The sequence below is a fragment of the Diaporthe citri genome (assembly GCF_014595645.1).
Source record: "Diaporthe citri strain NFHF-8-4 chromosome Unknown scaffold_5, whole genome shotgun sequence".
In the NCBI taxonomy this organism is placed as follows: domain Eukaryota; kingdom Fungi; phylum Ascomycota; class Sordariomycetes; order Diaporthales; family Diaporthaceae; genus Diaporthe; species Diaporthe citri.
The window spans coordinates 3,567,160-3,586,534 of NW_025064850.1; the positions used below are offsets into that span (position 1 = coordinate 3,567,160).

At 55.1% G+C, this 19,375-nt stretch overlaps 7 protein-coding genes across 7 annotated transcripts; 5 read left to right on the top strand and 2 right to left on the bottom strand.

Annotated features, from left to right (window-relative positions):
* Nucleotides 1–749: 749 nt before the first annotated feature.
* INS49_011593 (uncharacterized protein) lies at nt 750–2,292 on the top strand (the record flags this gene model as incomplete). Its single annotated transcript, XM_043172306.1, has 2 exons — nt 750–753; nt 860–2,292. 2 exons carry the CDS (start codon nt 750–752, stop codon nt 2,290–2,292), a joined length of 1,437 nt encoding a protein of 478 aa, XP_043024051.1.
* Nucleotides 2,293–4,033: 1,741 nt separating this feature from the next.
* On the bottom strand, nt 4,034–7,840 carry INS49_011594 (uncharacterized protein; the record flags this gene model as incomplete). Its single annotated transcript, XM_043172307.1, has 3 exons — nt 4,034–4,148; nt 4,216–7,487; nt 7,553–7,840. 3 exons carry the CDS (start codon nt 7,838–7,840, stop codon nt 4,034–4,036), a joined length of 3,675 nt encoding a protein of 1,224 aa, XP_043024052.1.
* Nucleotides 7,841–9,294: 1,454 nt separating this feature from the next.
* On the top strand, nt 9,295–9,627 carry INS49_011595 (uncharacterized protein; the record flags this gene model as incomplete). The annotated part of the gene is made up of 1 exon (XM_043172308.1): nt 9,295–9,627. One exon carries the CDS (start codon nt 9,295–9,297, stop codon nt 9,625–9,627), a length of 333 nt encoding a protein of 110 aa, XP_043024053.1.
* A 911-nt stretch (nt 9,628–10,538) lies between these two features.
* Nucleotides 10,539–11,188, top strand: INS49_011596 (uncharacterized protein; the record flags this gene model as incomplete). Its single annotated transcript, XM_043172309.1, has 2 exons — nt 10,539–10,775; nt 10,865–11,188. 2 exons carry the CDS (start codon nt 10,539–10,541, stop codon nt 11,186–11,188), a joined length of 561 nt encoding a protein of 186 aa, XP_043024054.1.
* Nucleotides 11,189–11,948: 760 nt separating this feature from the next.
* Nucleotides 11,949–12,284, top strand: INS49_011597 (uncharacterized protein; the record flags this gene model as incomplete). The annotated part of the gene is made up of 1 exon (XM_043172310.1): nt 11,949–12,284. One exon carries the CDS (start codon nt 11,949–11,951, stop codon nt 12,282–12,284), a length of 336 nt encoding a protein of 111 aa, XP_043024055.1.
* Nucleotides 12,285–12,656: 372 nt separating this feature from the next.
* On the bottom strand, nt 12,657–14,618 carry INS49_011598 (uncharacterized protein; the record flags this gene model as incomplete). Its single annotated transcript, XM_043172311.1, has 1 exon — nt 12,657–14,618. One exon carries the CDS (start codon nt 14,616–14,618, stop codon nt 12,657–12,659), a length of 1,962 nt encoding a protein of 653 aa, XP_043024056.1.
* Nucleotides 14,619–16,792: 2,174 nt separating this feature from the next.
* Nucleotides 16,793–19,164, top strand: INS49_011599 (uncharacterized protein; the record flags this gene model as incomplete). The annotated part of the gene is made up of 4 exons (XM_043172312.1): nt 16,793–17,342; nt 17,405–17,758; nt 17,854–17,974; nt 18,285–19,164. 4 exons carry the CDS (start codon nt 16,793–16,795, stop codon nt 19,162–19,164), a joined length of 1,905 nt encoding a protein of 634 aa, XP_043024057.1.
* Between the last annotated feature and the right edge of the window lie 211 nt (nt 19,165–19,375).

A 19,375-nucleotide genomic window follows, 5' to 3' on the forward strand; every position in this document is an offset into this window, starting at 1 on the left:
TTATCTCCTTCTTAGCAACGTTGTCACAGCGTTCTCAACCTTCTCAACGTTCTCAGGGTCCCCGTTTCTCAACGCTTGCTTCCCCCATGGAGAATGCAGGCCGGCACCCCTCGCCGTCTTGATATGCCCACTCGCTCGAGACGCACACAAAGACAAACACCGCCGCCATAACCACCACTCCCACCGCGGAGAGACTGTCAGTCAGACAGACCCTGGACCAAGCTTGCTCGAACAGCCACAGAAAAAGCAAAAGGAGCAGCGGCGATCTTGGACACCTGCCAGCCCACGCCTGGTGTCGAGGAAGCTCGCCCGTGTCACTCGGCCGAACAAAACCCACCCGAGCTCTAGTTCTACGTCGCCGCACCTTGTGCGAGTGCGACTGCACTGTGTGCAACACCTCCATCCTCAGCGGCAGTTTCCAGTCATAGCATATACAGCGCTGCATTGTTGCGACCTAGACCAGCCTTCCACCTTGGCAGCTACACCCTCACAACCCTCCGTGAGCTGTGCTGCCCGGACAAGTCGTATTTCGCACCTTCTGTCATGCCACACGCCTCAGAAGCCTGACACTACCTTGCACCATTTCCAGTCATCCGGCTCAAAAGTTCTGCTCTGGGTGAGACGGTGATAGGCCAGAGTTGGAACATTTTCCCACGCACATCCACAGATCCCTCCCGACTGTCCGTCAGACCACAGGTGTTGTTGGCCTGATCGAAAACGCACTCATGCTGGCCGTTCAGCGTCCCAGAATGGGTTCGTCGCAGCCGAATAACGGCAGCAGACTGCCATTTGGTTGTATGCGCCCCCCAACCCGTCAGAGTAGTCTTTCAATGCACTCGTCTCGCTAACACAACGACAGACTTGTCCGAGGACCCAAACTCAGACCCATCCATCTTCGATTTCCTCCCAGACCCGCCGCCCGATCCTGCCCCCGGCAACCCCATCCTCACCACGGCGGAAGAGAATGGCCTGGCGAACATCTTGGCTGGAATCGTCTCAAATGGCTATGGCGAGCAGAACTTTGGCGAGGGAGTAACCGGGGACGAGTGGATGATGCCTCCTAACTTGATGGGCACCGCTACGTCTTTCGGCCTCCATCCTCAAATATCCATGCAAGACCATCTTCTCAACAACGCCTTCTTTCAGACTACCACCCCTCAGACATTCGCGACGAACGATTCCCTGCTTGCGTCCGCTCCACCCGCAACAACGACATCAAATGGCTACGCCGCCGGTCCCGGTCCTTCACACCCCACCTCCTCACCCGTGACAGGCGCACCCCCAAACGCTTACGCAACGGCTGGCGCTCCCCTCACCGACGCTTCCCCCATACATCATCACCCGATTGATCAGCCACAGCCATCAGAGGACGTCCTGGCGGCAGCAAATGTTCTCCACAGCGGATCTCATGGCCGGTCGCACAGCGTCCAACACGAGACCATGTTCTCAAATGCTTCCCAAAGGACGAGTACCATGGGGCCCCCAGTTGGCCACCTGAGGCACCAGCAATGGAGCGAGTTCAAGCAAGAAGGACGGCGCATGTCACAGTCTACTCACGCAGCTGAGCAAGAAGCGGCCTTTTCCAGCTGGATCTATGGCTCCGGGGCCCAGCCGAGCCAGAGAAACGATCCACCTCGGGCTCCGATAGACTTGCAATACGGCACGGATCAGAACTTCAACAACAACAACCAGCCCTTTGTACCCCCAAGCGAGAAGGACAGCTCAGAAGCAATACAAAAAGAACACATGCGGTACTTCAGCGCTATAGAACTGTCGAAGAGTGCAAATCCGACGCGGCCAGCGAGTCCGACCATGAACGCCGAGGGGCTACCTTTCAACCTCAAAACCCGCGTGCCACCGCCGATCAAAATTGAGGCGAACGGTGACGGTGGGAAGAAATGGCGCAAGGGCAAGCGTGAAGAGGAAGAAGATGATGAGGAGCCTCAGTCCGCAGTGTCGAAAACATCGGCACGAAAACGGAAACAGAAAGGCGATCCTGCCCACTCTCCTGGTGGTGTCGCAGAGGGCGCAGGGTCCGGAAAGCGGAGGAAATCGTCTGCTGCAGCCAAGAGGGAAAACTTGACTGAGGATCAGAAACGCGAGAACCACATTAACAGCGAAAAGAAGCGAAGAAAGGTCATTCAGACCGGGTTTGAGAACCTGGCCGTCATGGTGCCTGCTATCAAGGGTGGCAACCCGAGCAAGAGCGCCATGCTGGAGGCGGCCGTCGCGTGGCTGGAGGAACTGTTGGACGGCAACGAGACCCTCAAGGCGCAGCTGTCCCAACTCTAGTCACTTCGGGTTGGCTTACAGTCTTCAACAAAAAAGTCGTATTTGTAAATTGATTGCATTACCCCCAGCCACGCGGGGTCGGCGGTCGACGGAAGTTGCATGGGGAAGGGAAGGCCACGGCTTGGGGTTGTAGCACGAGATCTCGTGGGCGTATGTGTCGCTTGCGTTGGTCCGTCGGTGGTCTCTCTGTGTGTTTAATGGCGTTTGATGGGCCTCGGGAGTACAGGAATGCTCGGAGTGGTTTCCAGATTGGGTAGGGAGTCCTTCTATTAGGTGGCAGGGATGACTATGGCTGTTTCCCTCGGTTGATATCCAAGTGTTGGTTGGGTGGACTTGAAATGCTGGAATGGCTGGGCAGTTGAGTAGGCAGGACGGGCCAGCCGAATGTCCATAATGACAACTGGACTGTCGGAACTTCTATATCAAATCCAGCAAGGGTCATTTGATCCATACCCACTTTCTTCTCTACAATTTCTCGTGTAATGCTCTGACACTGGGGGGTTTTCTCCCGGGCTGGGATCAACGGCCATCGCGATGTGATCCGGCCGCCACAAGATGTGTTGCCAGGCTGACGGGCAGTACTCATTGAGATGGGCTGACTTCTGTAAACAAGCTAAGGATTTCTCATCTAGGAGAGACTTTCGGTGTGCCTTGAGCAGTCAGGATATCGCATCTTGGTCACCCCTTGCTCGACCTTCTTCTCATGAAGGCTCTGGAGCACCTGTATTGGAGTGCCAGAAGCCACCGGTAGGGCGTCACACCAACCGCATCGGACAAGGTACCAAAGCACTCAATTATGCTCCACAATAGGAGGAAGAGGACGAGAAGGGAATCGGACTCCTCAAGCAGTGGGGATGCAACTGGAGGCGAGCAGCCATAGTTGCAGCCGCAACGGAATCGCCCATAACAAGTAGAGGAACAAGTGTCCGAACGACCACACGTGTCCCACTTAATCATGGGACAAGGTGTGACATAGGGATGTCTAGCTCAGTCGCATGCCTGTGAGTTCAAACAGTGTAAACCGCGATTCACCAAGCGTCGCCGGCTGGGTAGTCAGTTAAGGTGGCTATCAGTCCGACCAAAGGTAGACATCGAGAACATCCGAGGAAATGTCAACATACCATCTTCTTTTGAATTTCGAACACTAACACATAGCCTGTCAGCCATAACTTTCTTGAGAATAACTCAAGGCTCAGACATTGGGATCAAGGTCTTTGTCGGTTGATCTGTTCTGGGATAATCTGTTGTAGGATACTCTATAAGATGACCTCCTGTGGGATAACCTCATGTGAGAAAATTGCCACCGACTGGAAGCCGGTGCCGACTGTGGTATGAATAATAGGACATCATAAATAGCCTCTGGCCGTCTCCACCTGACTTGCATGGAATTTTCTTGACCTATCCCTGTTGAGTGACTGCATACCGAAGTGCGTGGGGAAGCATCAAGCTGTTGTGTACAAGATTTCAGGGAACGTGTACTCATTATGCCTATCAAGACAGATATTTCTACTCAGGAGTACAAGACACGTGTATCCTGCAAGGATCCAGAGGAATCAAAATGTTTCGTTATCAATACTTCATACAATTACTCATGACTCCTCATTACTGACCATTCAACAAGGCACCAATTCGTTTTGCTTTAACCTCCCTATGCCACAAGCCAAAATGGTACATTGACGAGAAAACAAATGCCACGCCGTACCGAGAAGAAGAATAAAACAAGGCATCGAAATTTCTCCGCTCATACCTCCGTCTCAACATCAGGCTTCCGACCGCTCAGGGATCCGACCTTGGTGATCCGACGAACTGCGAAGGTAGCCTCGTTCTTGGCGAATTGGACATTTCGCATGGGTTTCCTGTCATATTTCCAGTCAGCATCGGATAGAACTGGAATAAAGAAGAACACAAGGTGAGGACTCTTACCATTGCATTAGTCCCCGGTGTTGACGGTGCAGGTCCCTACTCCGCGTGTTGTAGTCCTTCAGCGCCTTGATGGGGTTCTTGCTGCTGGAGGACTTGCCGCTGCTGCTCTTGGTCGACTGAGGCGACAGCTGGCTGCCGTGCCCGCTATCCACCGACTGGCGCGCGCCCGTGCTCGACTGCTCACCGGTGGCGTCCCCACCGCTGTAGATGGAAGGATCGGTGGTGGCATCTGCGATGCCCAGGTCGGGGTTGCTCGAGTCCTCGTCGTCGTACTCGTACTCGTCGGTGTCCGAGCCCTCGTCGGCGCCGCGGCTCTTGCCCATGGTCTCCACGGGGTCCTTGCCGAAGGCACCGCTCCAGTCGGTGCCGTCCCTGGAGAGCCACTTCTCTTTGTCTTTCTCGTCCGCCTGGGCGAGGACGTCTCGCCCCTGCGTGAGGCTGGCATCGTGCAGCTTCTGAATGCTCGGCGGCACCTCTGCGACGACGAGCTCCTTCCTCACGCCCTCGGCGTAGCACGCTTCCCAGCTCTCGATCGTCTCGCGGGAGTCGTTATCACTTACAAACTTGAGATGGTCGCGGTCAGTTCCCGGCTTGAACCTTCCCCGGAATCTAAGCCGTCCAATCTCCTCGATATTCAGATTGGGAACATCTTTGTAGTTGGCCTCGGTGATGTAGTTTTGGCTCAGGCGGGTGCCGTTGTTGCACCGCCAGATAGGGATATCGAAGTCCTTCTCTTCGAGATCGATGAGATCTTGCAACCATACAGAAGCATAGGTGTCGGTGTGCCGTTTCCCGGTCGGGTGGAATTCGAAAAAGACAGGTGAGCGGTAGCGATACCGAACAGGAAGTCGAATGTGACCTTCTACGTTGGTAGTAGTTCCATCGTCGTTTCTTCTGGGCTGAGACTCAGTGATATCCCAAACGAGGCTGCCATCTTCTGCCTGGCTGCATTTCTCGCTCTTGATCACGGCGGAACTTCCTCCGGTGCGGAGCTTTAACTTTGTACGAGAATTTCCGTCGTAATTGACGGCGGTGAGCTTGTCTGAGAGGAATTCGAAGGTTCCAATTTCGCCGAAGCCGAGCTGCTGAGGTGGCAACCTGAGGTCGACAGAGCGGAAAAGGAGCGAAATGCGGACACGTCCAAAGCCGATGCCGCCGTCGAGGGGATACCATCGTGTGCTCTGACTGCTAGTCAGGAGGATGTCGGACAATTTCAGCGGGACCACTCCAATGATCGGATCGTGCTGACGGTTGCGCGAGTCTCGCACAGTGACAGTGATAATGGCAGCTCTCCAGTCCCGGATGAATCGCTCTGTTCCAGCTTCGAAGATGGGTTTTGATGACACCACCTTGGTGCGGGTCTTGTATGCGAGTTCATCGTTGATAAGAATCGTGCAGTACGAGCTCGGTAGTTTCTTTCCCGTCTCCTCCTTGATGTCCCCAGCTTCGGGCCTGGCAGGCTCGAATTCACGTCCCTTCCTCTTGCCCTGTGACCCCTTGACGTTCTCAAGTTCGAGATTGACGATTTGATGGACAACGACGCTCACAATTCCGCTTGGCCAAAGAGGGTCAGGGGGTGTATGCACGACGGCGTCTTCGTTAGCGGTATCCAGAGAGCCGACGTCCTGCTGTAGCTCCTTCTTATCCTGCAGTTCCTTCGGGAGGTTGGGATCCTTGCCGTCAGTCCGAAGAGCCTTGCGGTACTGGGTCTTGCCGAAAAAGCCGACTTCCCAAGACAGCGTGCCCGGCATTGTGCTTTCTGCTTTGGTGCCTCTGAGAGTCGACTTCTGAGGAAACATTTTGCCTGGGTGTTGAATGAGTTTCTGGATACTTAGCTCGACCTTCCCCACAACATCATCCGCGGAGGACCTGTCACTGTCCCAGAGCTCCAACGAAAGCTGCTCGTCCGCCTTGATGATGTCAGGGGTGACGAGAAGAGCGGCGCACTCAGAGAAGATCGGATCGAGGTTATCCTGGATAACACGCGTACAGTACTGGGGCTTGCCGAACTTGGAAAACGCGACGCAAATATAGGGATCGGACCCGCCACCTTCGCTGCCTCTGCGATCCTGCTTTGAGAGACCAGTAGCCTTGTGGATACGAATAAAGAGAACGCCAAGGGCCTGGGTCTCTTTGGTGATATCGTCACCTGATAACATCTTGCCGATATCAAGGGTTAGTGACTTGGGGGCAACGTACATGCCAGCCGCGGTTGCGATGGCCCAGTTCACAAAATTGGAGATAAGGGGAAGGTTGAGAACGTTCGCGCCCTTCTCGATCAGCGGTATGCAACTGGCCTCGACCTTGGGCAGGCCCATAAGGGTCACGCTGAGTGTCTTGATGAACGGTGGGTTAGGGGCAAGGGCCACGCGGATACGGGCGGTGCAGACCAGGCCATTGAGTTCAACCCAGATGGGAAACGGTACTCCAAAGAGGCCTTTCAAGCCCAGATAGAATACCAGTTGCATGCCCATGTTTTTGGCCTTGGAAGACACGTCCGCCCCGGACGGCAGTGAGTGGTAGGCGATGGTTGCTTCGAGGTTGTAGAAATCACCCCCTTCTTCGTCAGCTGCTAGTTCTTGGGGGTCCTTGGTCTTCTCGTCTTGCTTGCGGATCTCGTCTTTCAGGTCCTGTACGTGGCTGTCCGGGAGAGCACGCAGACTCAAGACTCTTATGGGGTTGCTGCCTTGCGAGATATCGTTGACTTTGACATTTTCAATGACACCCGGAACGCTTGCTTGCATGACGTCTTCCAAGGTATCCGCAACAGCAGCAAACATGTCTGGGTTAATCAACCCCCAGATCAGACCGATGGCGGTGTTCATCCACTCAACAGACTCAGGGATGAGGTTGATGACCGCAGTCTCGCCACGCTGCTGTTCGCTTGACCATTCGACATCACGGCCCTGGCGGATAAGATCCTTGACCCAGAGGAAGACTCCCGAGGCGACGCAGAACCCCAGAGGAACCAGTCCCCACAGCGAGCCACCCAGGATTTTGCCGATGAAGGCGATGGCGAAGAAAATGCCGGCACATAGGACATTTGCCCTGGCCTCGAGGGCGGCGTACATGGGCTCGTAGCTGACGGACGGGGTCGGGTGGAAGAGCACGTTGGTCTTCTCGCCGTGAATGGGCACGTCGCTCGTCGTGCCAGGTTCGACTGGGTCCGGCGGTGCTGTGATGTCCTGGTTGCGCCGGTACTCCTCGCCAGACTGGGTAGGTTCCGTCTTGACGGTGGTCTCCTTGCCCAGATTGGCGTTTGGCACGAAGAGCTGGGCAGATAATGAGCGAGGGTTCTCGTTCAACACAAGCTGGTATAAAGTGGTACGTGACTTACATGGGGGTCATCAACAGCCTTCACCATCTCTGGGCCAATATCATCGATCTCGACGTCCTTGCCAGTGACTGGATCGCGGACTGTCCTGCGGTTTCTTCCCTTGGGCTTCTCGGTGTGGTGAGCCTTGACCTCGCCCTCGCCGGTTTTGTGCTGCTTCTGTTCGGCATCGATCTTGGCGTCTCGCTCCCTCTTATCCTTGTCCAGGCCCTCCATGAACTGCTTGATGTTGGGAATCCTGTTGGTGCCAGAATAGTGGCCCGCAGGCGCCTTGTGTTCTTGCTGCTCCATGTTGCGTATATTTGCAACCGTGGACAACGTGAATTCTGCAAAAGAAAGAAATCTGGGGGGGGGGGGGGGAAGCACGTGAGTCACGATCACGGCTGGACGTTGACGGCGTCCAGTGTTAAAGTTGGGCCGTTCTCAGAGTGGACGTAATATCCGCGAACGTCTGCGGCGATGCTTTTCAAAAGGTGACCAACGAGAGGGCGCGGCAACACAAGGTTGCGAGAGTTACGAGACTCTTGGAGGCCCAGGAACAAGTAGAAACAGGGAATAGGAGAGGTTGGGAGGAGATCTGGACTCCAAGCTACTGCGCGTCGGTAGCAACTCACCAGGATGATGGAGGTCAAAAGGTGAGGATCACGATCAGGACCGGAAGCTGTGCATGAGATTGATTCACGCCATTGGGTCATTGACTTCCATTGACTGAGATCGGCAACTAGCCGTGCTCGATTGGACTTGTTTGACCTGATTCCAAGCTGAAGAGGCTAGCCTGGTGCGACTTGACCAGCTGGACGGGCTGACGGGCTGGCCCAGCTCTCGTCGCAAAGCAGCAGCAGCTAGAAGGCGGCTCCTTGGTTTCGCGGGATATGACGTCTTGTCTCATTCTCCAAGCAGGCGGGAAGCAACGCCACCCACCTCATAGCACCCACTTGACCTGCCGGTGGGACGCGATTCTCGTCTGTCTTTCTGCCAATTCCGCCAATTCTGTCAAGGACCTCTGTACCGGTGGGATTGGCATTTAGTCTGCTAGTTTGCTGTCACTCTGGACAAAATATCCCGAAGAGGTGGACGCTCGCAGGGATCCCGATTATCCGCACTCAGTAGCCTCAAAACCCCAGCAGCTCCTCAGCTGCCAATGGGAATGACCTTTGGGATAACCCCCTCCTACTGTATGAGATGACCTCACACGGGATAATCTGGCGGAGGACAAGCTCCACCCAAATAACCCTTTCAGTTCTGATGATGGTTGGATGAGAGCCTCATGTAGAGGCAGATCTGTCCGTGCCTTTCGACAGCCTCGTAAGATTCGCAAGGACAGCTGGGACAAGCTCGATGCTCCGACCCTCGCAGCACCTTGGAAGCAACGACGTGTTAGAAGCTCAACTGGAACTGGTGGTTCTCTTGGCCAAGACCAAGACATCACTTTGGAGCTGGAGAAGGTGTTTAGGCGGAACTGGGGCCGCAGGGTTGGCAGGGCTCCACCTTCCTCAACCCTGGTCTGATAATCCGAGCGGCTGATGTCACCCCTGCCCGTCCCCCAAGCTTTGGGGTACCATGCAAATGACGATCCTCGGTACTGTACGTGTTCGGAAGACTCGTGGCAATTGCTGACCAGCTTTTCCAACGAACAGCAGAAAACGAAACCACACCGACGACTACATCCTATCGAGCCAATTGACACGCCAGCCCTTATACTGTTAGACCTCTAGCGCCCCAATCGTCCCTCTCACCCGCGGCTCATGTCCACGAAATTCAGCCTCCCAGCCCTCGTCAAAGACACCCGCACCCGCACCAAGAAGTTCAGCAACAAGCGCGACGGCGAGGGCGGCCTCCTGCCAGGGGCATATGGCAGCTACGGCGTGTACAGCCCTTCATCGGTGGCGCCCAGCTTATGGAGCCCTTATGCCAGACCGCCTAGGCGCTCCAAGAAGCTCGTCCTGCTCTGGCTGTTTACCTTCTTGATCATTGGCTTCCTCACCTGGTACATTTCAACACGGCGAGGCGCCATGACAGAGGCTTATGCCGAGGTCTTGACTGAGGCACCGCCCAAGGAGATCGTGGTGGACGAATAGAGACACCCAGGGCGCAGAGGCAGCAGAGACGTGTATCTGCAATGGTTTCGCCCAATCCTTGAAGCTATTCGGGCTACAAGAGAGGATCAGCATAACGTGAAGGGGGCATGGGGAAGGCAACGCATTGTCAACTGACGATATGCCCTGGAAATCACAAAGTTGCAACAGGCTGGCACGTCGACATTGCAACAAGCTTGTGGCCAAATCGTGAACTTGGACATGCGGGATAGGGGCAGACGTAACATTCGAGAGCAGTCACAAGATGTCAGCGACTCCACGGCAAATACCTGCATTTCTCACCGCGACTCGGACGCTGGAAGAAGTGACTGAGTCGACTCAAGCATTACACTGCGGTCAACCTGGCCCAGGGGGTTCGCCGCCCTTTGCCGCTGCGCCGAAACCTACCGGCTCAGGCAGAGTAGCACTGAACGCGTACGCCGACCCGCTCGTATAATGCGTGGCCCGGACCCTTTAAAGTTACACAAGGACGCGTGTTGTTTAAATTCTGCAAATCAACCCAGGAGGCCAATCAACTTTCCATTGCTTCAACCGTGTCCCGACGCTACTGTTCGGATTGTGGGCTGCATTACGAAGCAATGTTGGATTGGCTTCACTCGTGGCTACGCTTTAGCTTCAGGATCAACCCGCCTTGGCACGAGATGCGATGAACCATTCACTACATGATAATACATCACCACTATGAAGTCGTTGTATATAAATATAGAGGTTGAGATATCCAATCGAAGACTAGATTCGCTCGTTCAATAGGCTTTCAGACATTCTTTACATTCATTCATTCATTCATTCATTCGTTCATTCGTTCATTCGTTCGTTTGCCCGAAAAAGGTCTCACAACCATGTCGCTCTCTTCAGTCCGCTCCGGCATCATCTGGCTTCTCGCACTTTGTTTTATGGCTGAGTCCTCTCCAGTGACTCCGAGACAGTCCAACACCACCTGTACAACGCTCAACCAGACGGGCTTCGCGACTGATTACTGCCTGAGCCGGGACCTGAAACAGAGTAGCTTCCTCAACCAGGCTAATACGTCCCTTCTCGAGACGTGTTTCGCGAGCGCAAATTACTCAGAAGCTTGGACGTGCTACAAGAAGGACCCTCATGGAGCCGGCCACTCAGGTATCGGCGGTGTTGTAAGTAAACCTTGATCTTCGTTGCGGCACGCGGATGCAGGTGTGCGAGTGTGAAGCATGGAATCTCGCTGATCAAGTCTCCAATTCAGATGTTGGACGTGACGCTCAGCCCGGGCGATCCCCTCTTCTACCTTCACCATACGTTCCTGGACTACCTCTGGTGGCAGTGGCAAGCCGTGGACCTCTCCAGCCGTCTTACCGACATGACCGGGCGCAATGTTCCTCTGGTCGATTACCTGCTTGTTGACGAGGACTACGTCTTCGCTATCTCCGTGCTCTTGGAGAACAACGGTGATCCTGGCAACGTGACGACTCTGAACCACAACCTGTGGATGGCAGGCCTGGTCCCTAATGCGCCTATCGCCGAGGTCATGGACATCCGGGGTGACTTGATCTGTGCAGAGTACGTTTAGACTAGGACTTGCGGCGATGCGGGTGAAGATGATACAGACTTGTAATCATTTCTCGCCACCGGCGAGGTAGAATAATAGTTAATCGGAAATTGGTAGCAGTTTTGGTGCGACGGCATGCCTAACTCCCCTTAGCTTGAGTTTCCCTACCCAGTGCCACCATGAAAGCCATCTTTCGAACCTCTCGGCATGCTCAGGAGTCGACTCAAGCAAATCAAGTGCGTCAAGACTGTGACTGTGGTGCGGTCGACTATCAGCTGAGGCTGTCCGTAGTCCCAGCCGTTGTTACCATTATCATCAGAGTTTGAAGACCCACCCCATGGACAAAGCCGGGCTGTGGCCAAAAATTGCTTGGGTAGGCCTGTCTTTGAGCACATCGCACAACCGAGTTTATCTCTGCCGTCCCGACAGTGCCGATGTTGCTAGAGTCTCGGTACCTCTGGAGCATACCGGCTGCTCCACAAAGTTGCATTGTCCTGTGAACAAGGACAGGATGCAAGGACAATCGAGGACCAGAATTGTTACTTCAACGGCCTCCAGAGGGGGACTCGACAAAGGACACGGACAACCTTGGATGGCATTGTACAAGGCCCAAATCGTCTCACATAAGAAGGACGATTAATTCCACTGACAGCAACTCTCACTTCTCCTCATCACAGCCAGTGGCTTAAGATCCAGAATCTTCACATCGATCCACACAGCTCTTTTCAGCCCGCTTAAGACTATCCAACTCATTATCCAAGGTAAGCAGTCAGTAGAGAAGATGACTACCACCACGAACAAGCCAGCCTCGTCCGCCAAGGACGAAGTCGTCCATGCTAGGCCTTTGGGCGTCTACACCGGTGAGAACGAGGGCAAGCGCCGCAAGAGCGACGCGGACCGCAGAACCGCCCGGGAGTTTGACCTCAAGCAACAGCAGCGCGCATCGTCGCTCGCGCAAGCGTTCGATCGCGACGGCAAGATTAAGGTTCAGGTCAAGGACTGGCAGCCGGAAGCCCTGAGCGACGGCACGTATGGTAGCATTGCAATGAAGGACCTCTGTGATGAATTCGCGCACCTTGCATCGGACATTGTCCAGGACTTCACAGGAGGTAAGTAAAGCTGGGCTCCGGGCTCTTGTCCACGGGTGGGCTTTCGGTATGAAAAAGGAAATAGACCTGGTTGTCTTCCCAACTGAGCCAAATCAAGCTACAACATGCGTATGTGACAATGAAAGAAAATGTGCAATGTGAAAGTTGAAGGTATCACTTGATACGCGTGCCCTTGTATCTGGCGGAGCCGGCCGTGAGTATGCCGTGGGTGGGTTATTATGCAGAAGTTGAGTAGGTCTCACCTTGAGCTAGACTCTCGACGTTGTCAGCACACGTAGAATGCAAATTATTCGAGTTAGGGTAGAAGCACCTTCTGGGATTCCAAATAACGTCTATCGTACTCGAGTCGTGAATAAAGCCCCTGATTGTCAACCCATAATTTAAGCCAGGCGTACACCAGCCTCCTTCCGCTTCTTAGTCTGTTGTGCGGTAGCGGACGATATACCTGCCTCCCCGCTGGCATCGAAAATGCTCTTGGCAATGCGACCCTTCTCCTGCTCGATCTTGGACAGCTTCTTGTCTGTCTTCCCCTTGCCGCTGGTCTTGCCGTGGAACTGATGCGACAGCTCCTTGAATGCCTCCTTCTGGTTGAGGTGACGGCCCTGCTCATCCACGTACTTGAGCTCGACATTGAATTTGTGCTTCTTGAGCAGGTTCGCCCTGATGTTGGACAACTTGAACTCGCGCTCTGCATTCTGCCTGCGGGCGTACTCTTCTCGGTCGCGGGCATTCATGCGGTCCAGGTGACCGCTCGCTCGGTCCCGCTCGCGCTGTCGCTTGGCATCCTCGTCGATTTGCGCAACCAGTCGTGCCTGTTCCGCAAGGAATAGCTCTCTCCGACGGAAGTGCTCGTTCTTCTCAGCGCCGGTGTTGTCTTCATCGATGATCTTGCGCTCTTTGAGGAGCGATAATGTTGCACCCAAACCTTGTGCGACATACTTTTCTTCATCAACACCAGTCGTTGCGAGTTCTTCCGGTGCTGCTGACACATCTCTTTCGACGGACTCATCCTTGATCTGCGGCGCATTCTCCATCTCCTCATCTGAAGCCTCATCATCCATTGCAGTGACAGGTTCTCTAGATTTGGACTTCTTCCTCGGCCGCGCATCCTCATCAGCTTCAGGCTTGTTGATAGCGCTCAAGAATTCGGACGTCTCGTCAAGGACAAGCCCTCCATTCTCCGCTCCTTGATCATCATTCTGATCATCCTGCGCCGCCTCTGCTCTTAGCTGTTTGGCTAGATCCTCTGGCCGAACCCGCTTTTGCTTTTTTAAAGCCTGCCTGCGCTGGATCGACAGAGACGCCTGTAGATCTTCATCGTCCACGAACGTGTCGTCAATGATCTTTCGCTTCTTGGTGATCGGCGCAGAATCGATGTCCATGGCCTCCTCAGCTGCCGGCGCCTGATCCCCAGGAAACAGCGCATCTTCATCGTCCCGTTGCCGTGTCGACTTCGCCTTCTTCTTCTTTTTAGGCTTCTTGACCTTGATTTCTGAGGGGTCGAGATAGTCGGAAACTGGGGCATCTTGCATAATGTCGACGTCAAGATTTTGCAGCATCCTCTTCCGCTGTGCTGGGGCTTCCAGTATGCCGGCGAGGTCTGAGATCGTTCCCTTCCCATCCAGATTAAAAGTCTTTTTCTTTTTACCATTGATTTCTTCGTCGTATTGAGCAAGAATGCTATGGTCGCCCGTGTCGTCGATATCGTTGGGGTCGTACACTGGTCGCTTCTTCTTCAGGTTTAACCTTTCGTTGAGCTTCTCCTGCTCACGCAGGCTCAGATTCTCTAGCTCATCGCCCTCGCCGTCCTCGCCCAGCACGGCGCTGTCCTTGAGCGTAAGGATCTGGTCATCGCCATCGAGGAGGGTCGACATATCATGCCCGACCTTGACACCGGCAAGATCTTTGGAAGAGTAGTCGGCAGCCTTCCTCGCAGCTTCGGCCGCAGCGTCTGCCTCCTCTTGCCGCTTTCTAGACTCGGAAATCTTCTTCTGCTTCTTCTTCATGCCTTTGAGCCATGACTTTGCGTCTCCATCATCCTCGTCGTCGAGGTCGCCTAGGCCTTTGCCCTTCAGGGTGGCCAGTCGTTGGGCTCTGTCGCGCTCCTTCTTGATGGCTGCGATCTTTGCCTCGCGGTCCCGCTTGGCCTTCTCGGCTTCGAGAACCTTTCTGTAGTTGTCACCCGCAGCCGCCTCGCGGGTCTCGATGGTGCTGGCAACCTCCTCTGTGTCGTCCGTGGACGACTGTTTGGGCTGAGCCGGGGCCGCATTCGGCACGGGCAAGGGCTTGAGGCCCATAGTCTTGCGGACCTCATTCAGCTCCTGGATTGTGTTCGCATCCATCTTTGCGCCGTTTCAAGGATACTGAGTGACAGATTTCAAAGAGGATGGGCCTGCAGACGGAGGCAGGTGTGATATCCTTTACAGCGCAAGACGAGGTCGAACAGGACCAGGTGCCTTTGCGCCCAAGACGTGACTTGAAGTTCTGGGATGGTCTGTGCACGCTTACATAATAAATTGACTGGGTCACTTGCAGTCCCGGCTGGACGCGCTGCAGACGCGCTCCTCCGCATAGTCGAAACTGGGGTGCATATTTGATGTGTGTTGGAACTTATTAGACTATTTGCCTCTGACCTGCGGCTACAGATCTGCGGTCAGCAACATCCTGTATGATCCTGCAGTCCAAGATCGATTGGGAACAGAAAGAAACAAACAAATCCAAATCCAAATCCAAATCCAAATCATGATGTCAGTCTCTCGATCGACATGCTCTAATCGGAGACGTCTGCAGGGGCACCGGGCCACCGGGTGGGCACGCACATAAACAGCACAGTATCTATCCTGAGGGCATCAAATTCTTCTACACCAGGTTGAACCGTTCGCCGAGGCCGACAGATCAGATCAGCGCAACTGGCCACAGCAATCACCATGCCAACGTGCAAGGCGTGACCATCAACCGAGGTGAGTGGAGCGAGAATAATCGCGGCACCAAGGCGTCTCGAGATCATCGTCAGCCTAGACTGTTAGGTCGTGCCAACGTACAGTAGAGCGACACCACGGCCATTGCAAGGAACCGGACCATCATACTCCAAGCACGCCACGGTGCACAACTCTGCAGGCAACCGTTCGATTGTCATGTCCTCACACACCTCACCGTCGCTAGCCGCCTCTCGACCTGCTGCTGGGGCCCCACCGCCCACGCACATTATCGTCTTCCTTTTCCTCCTGTTCCTGGTCGCGTTGCCTGCAGGATATCTGTCACTCGAAAGATCCCCTGCTGCTCAGACAACTCCTCGCCGCGGCACCCTCCACCAGCCTCGGCCTGCGAGCTCTCGATGGGTGACATATCGCGTTTGTTCGACCCTGTGCGATGCCCTTTTCATCTCGAATCGGCCCTTTACACGGCGCAGAATTGCATATGCTCCGGAGGCTTGCTGCCGTGGCTCTTGGTCCATGATGTGGGTGTGGTCAGGGTGATGAGCGCCCCTCTGCATAAGAGATGAAAGAGTCTGGAAGCGAAGTCCTTTTTGAGATCCAGCGCCTTCCGGTGTCATCGGTATGATTGCCGTCTTGGTGATAGTGCCGGGAGCCCGAGTGGATTCGGCTCTCGCCGGGCGATCTTTCCCCGCGCTCTCGACGGGTTGGGCTGATGTCTGCTTGGTATTGAGAGTCTGGGGAACCGGGCACCCAGGCACCCAGGTTACTTGTGTAATGATGCGTGTGCCCGCCCGCGAACAGTAGGCCGTCTACGTGTGCACCCACCACACCGCTCGGTGTCGCAAAGGAACATGTCTTGCCCTGATCGCGCCATCTGAGACCGCAGACGGATGCCACGACGGGCCGATTCGATGCTTGGTCCTGCCGTCAGACAGTCCCCAAGCCGTGACATCGCCCGTGGCTCCGGCCTGTTCTCCATGATCACCTGCCCAGGCGCCAGAGGAAAGGGGCCGGCTCGATCACACCTACCCCACAAAATAGACGTCAATGGCACAACCTAGACCCCGTAGCCTCTCTTCCTGGGCACCTGCGCCCCCATGTTTCCCGGCGACTTGACTGCCTGAGTCGCGCACCATAGGGAGGCCAGGCAAGTCCCACAATCACATGGGAAGTTCATCTCATCTCCGCCGTTGTCTTATTAGCACCCCTTGGGCCACCGTATGGCCCCCCGTCCTCTTTCTTGGCCTAGTCTAAGAATGGCAACCCCCAACTGTGCCAGCGGTCGTGTAATTGGCGACACGGCGAGCTGTACCCCATCGCAGTGCTTCTTCTGGTCTTGCACCTCGATGCAGGAACTCTCGGCTGCGTCCCGGGAAAAAAGCCTTGCAAACCCCCCGGCACGACATCGGTGCTTCTTTCTCGACGCTGCCGCCTCGTGACAGTCTCCCATGATGCTGGTTTGTGGAAAACTGCTACCCTGGAAACGCCATGCACGTGAAGTTACTTTGTGTAATTGCTCCTTGGCTGTCAACACCGGTACCGTCAACGCCACCGAGCAGGATTTGGAACCGCGGATATAAATGGCCTACGATATCCAGCCCAGCGGCACGGCCAACATCACCGCCCTGCCAGTCAACAGCTCCAGCTTGGTTCAGCCCATCATGACCGGTCTCACTTCTCTCTTGCTCCTGGGCACATACGCCTTCCAGGCCGTCCTGGGCCGGCCAGATGCTGGCCTCGTCCGGAATAACGGCGAGGTCATCAAGCGCTCGGTGGACTCGTTCGTTGCAACGGAGAGTCCCATCGCTCTGAGCCGCCTGCTTTGCAATATCGGAGCAACCGGCTGCTACTCACAAGGCGTAGCATCCGGCGCGGTCATTGCATCCCCTAGCAAAGCCAACCCGGACTACTGGTACACCTGGACGCGCGATGCAGGCCTGGTTCTGAAGGAACTCATTGACACCTTTGCCAATAATTACAATACCACCCTCCAATCCGACATCCAGAATTACATCAGTGCGCAGGCGAGACTCCAAGGCGTGTCCAACCCGTCCGGCTCGCTGTCAAATGGTGCTGGCCTGGGAGAGCCCAAGTTCAACGTCGACCTCAGCCAGTTCACGGGAGACTGGGGTACGTACATAGCATTGCAACCCTTCTCTTGGCTCGACATATCTCGCTAACAAACACCTCAGGGAGGCCACAAAGAGACGGTCCTGCTCTCAGGGCGATCGCACTCATCACCTATGCCAACTGGCTCGTCAGCAATGGCTACTCTTCAACTGCCTCAGACCTTGTCTGGCCCATCATCCGCAACGACTTGAGCTATGTGGCCCAGTACTGGAACCAGACCGGCTTTGATCTCTGGGAAGAGGTCCAAGGCAGCTCGTTCTTCACGACGGCCAGCCAGCACCGTGCACTCGTCCAGGGTGCTGCGCTTGCATCCTCGCTGGGTACTACCTGTACAGCTTGCACCTCTGTCGCGCCTCAGATTCTCTGCTTCCTCCAACGCTTCTGGTCGTCGTCTAGTGGGTACATTGTTGCCAATAGTAAGTGTCCTTGAGTGCGATTCCATCTCTGCATCCATCCTTTCTCTTCGTATACCGACGACCTTGTGTTCAGAGGGATGTTAACACGGCAGCAGTCAACGTGAACAATGGCCGTTCTGGCAAGGACGCGAACACGCTTATTTCATCGATCGCTACTTTCGATCCCGCCGTGGCTTGCGATGCTGCAACCTTCCAGCCATGCAGTGACAAGGCCTTGTAAGTCTTGTTTTTTGTCTCATTGTTATCCATACCAGCTAGCTGCCCAACTCAGCATTCCACCACGTTGCCTTCCACATCTCACCGAGGCCGTCACAAGCGCCCTACCTTGACCTGCTGATGAATTCATTCCCGATCAATTTCTGCTATGATTAGTTCCGCCCAGCTTCTGAGCCGTGGCTTGTCAGCGAGGAGTGAACTGACCTGGAATGTTGCATAGGGCCAACCACAAAGCCGTGACAGACTCTTTCCGTTCTGTTTACGGCATCAACTCTGGAATCCCGCAGGGCACTGCAGTCGCTGTCGGTAGATACTCCGAAGATGTCTACTACAACGGGAACCCCTGGTATTTGACCACACTTGCTGCAGCAGAGCAGCTCTACGATGCTCTGATGGTATGGAAGTCCCAGGGATCCATCGAAGTCACATCGACATCGCTGGCCTTCTTCAAGGATTTCGACTCTTCCGTCACTGCTGGCACATACCAATCCGGCTCTTCGACGTACACAACATTGGTCAACGCCGTTACAGCGTATGCCGATGGTTACGTGAATGTCGTAGCAACCTACGCCGCACCCAACGGGTCGCTTTCCGAGCAATTCGAAAAGTCAAACGGCTCGCCTCTCTCGGCCTATGACCTGACATGGTCATACGCCGCGTTCCTGAGCGCGGCCGCCCGTCGGGCTGGCACCGTTCCCCCATCTTGGGTCGGAGCCTCTGGCAATGTCGTGCCTGGGACATGCTCTACTCCGTCAGTATCCGGCTCATACTCGTCCGTACCCGCACCCTCTTTCCCTGCCTCGCAGACCCCACAGACTGGCTACACCCCTACTGCGACAACTACCGGGCCTGCCCCAACCTCCACGGGTTGCACCGTCGCCTCCTCGGTCCTGGTCACGTTCGACGAGGTCGTTACCACGACGTACGGGGAAACCATCAAGATCGTCGGCAACAACGCCGCCCTCGGCAACTGGGACACCAGCAAGGCCGTGGAGCTCAGCGCGAGCCAGTATACCTCGTCGAACCCGCTGTGGTCCGTCACCATTGAATTGGCTCCTGGCACAGTGGTCTACAAGTACATTAGGGTCTCATCCAGCGGGACGGTCTCATGGGAGGCCGACCCGAACCACACCCTCACGGTGGCGGCATCTTGCGCCACTGCTACCACTGTCTCCAACAAATGGCAGTAGAAGGCTAGGAGATGACGGCAGGAACGAGTCTTTCTCACATTGGCTAGAAGAGAGGCGGGGTGTCTGGGAGGCTGCGTCTTATTCCTACGAAGATCTGGGACAAGCAAAGCTGTCGACTCACGTCTAGAGTATTCTCCTTGGTTTCCTTGCACTACCACACACTAGTAACAGATATAAAACAATGCCAGTAATTATGTGCATCGCGTCCGTC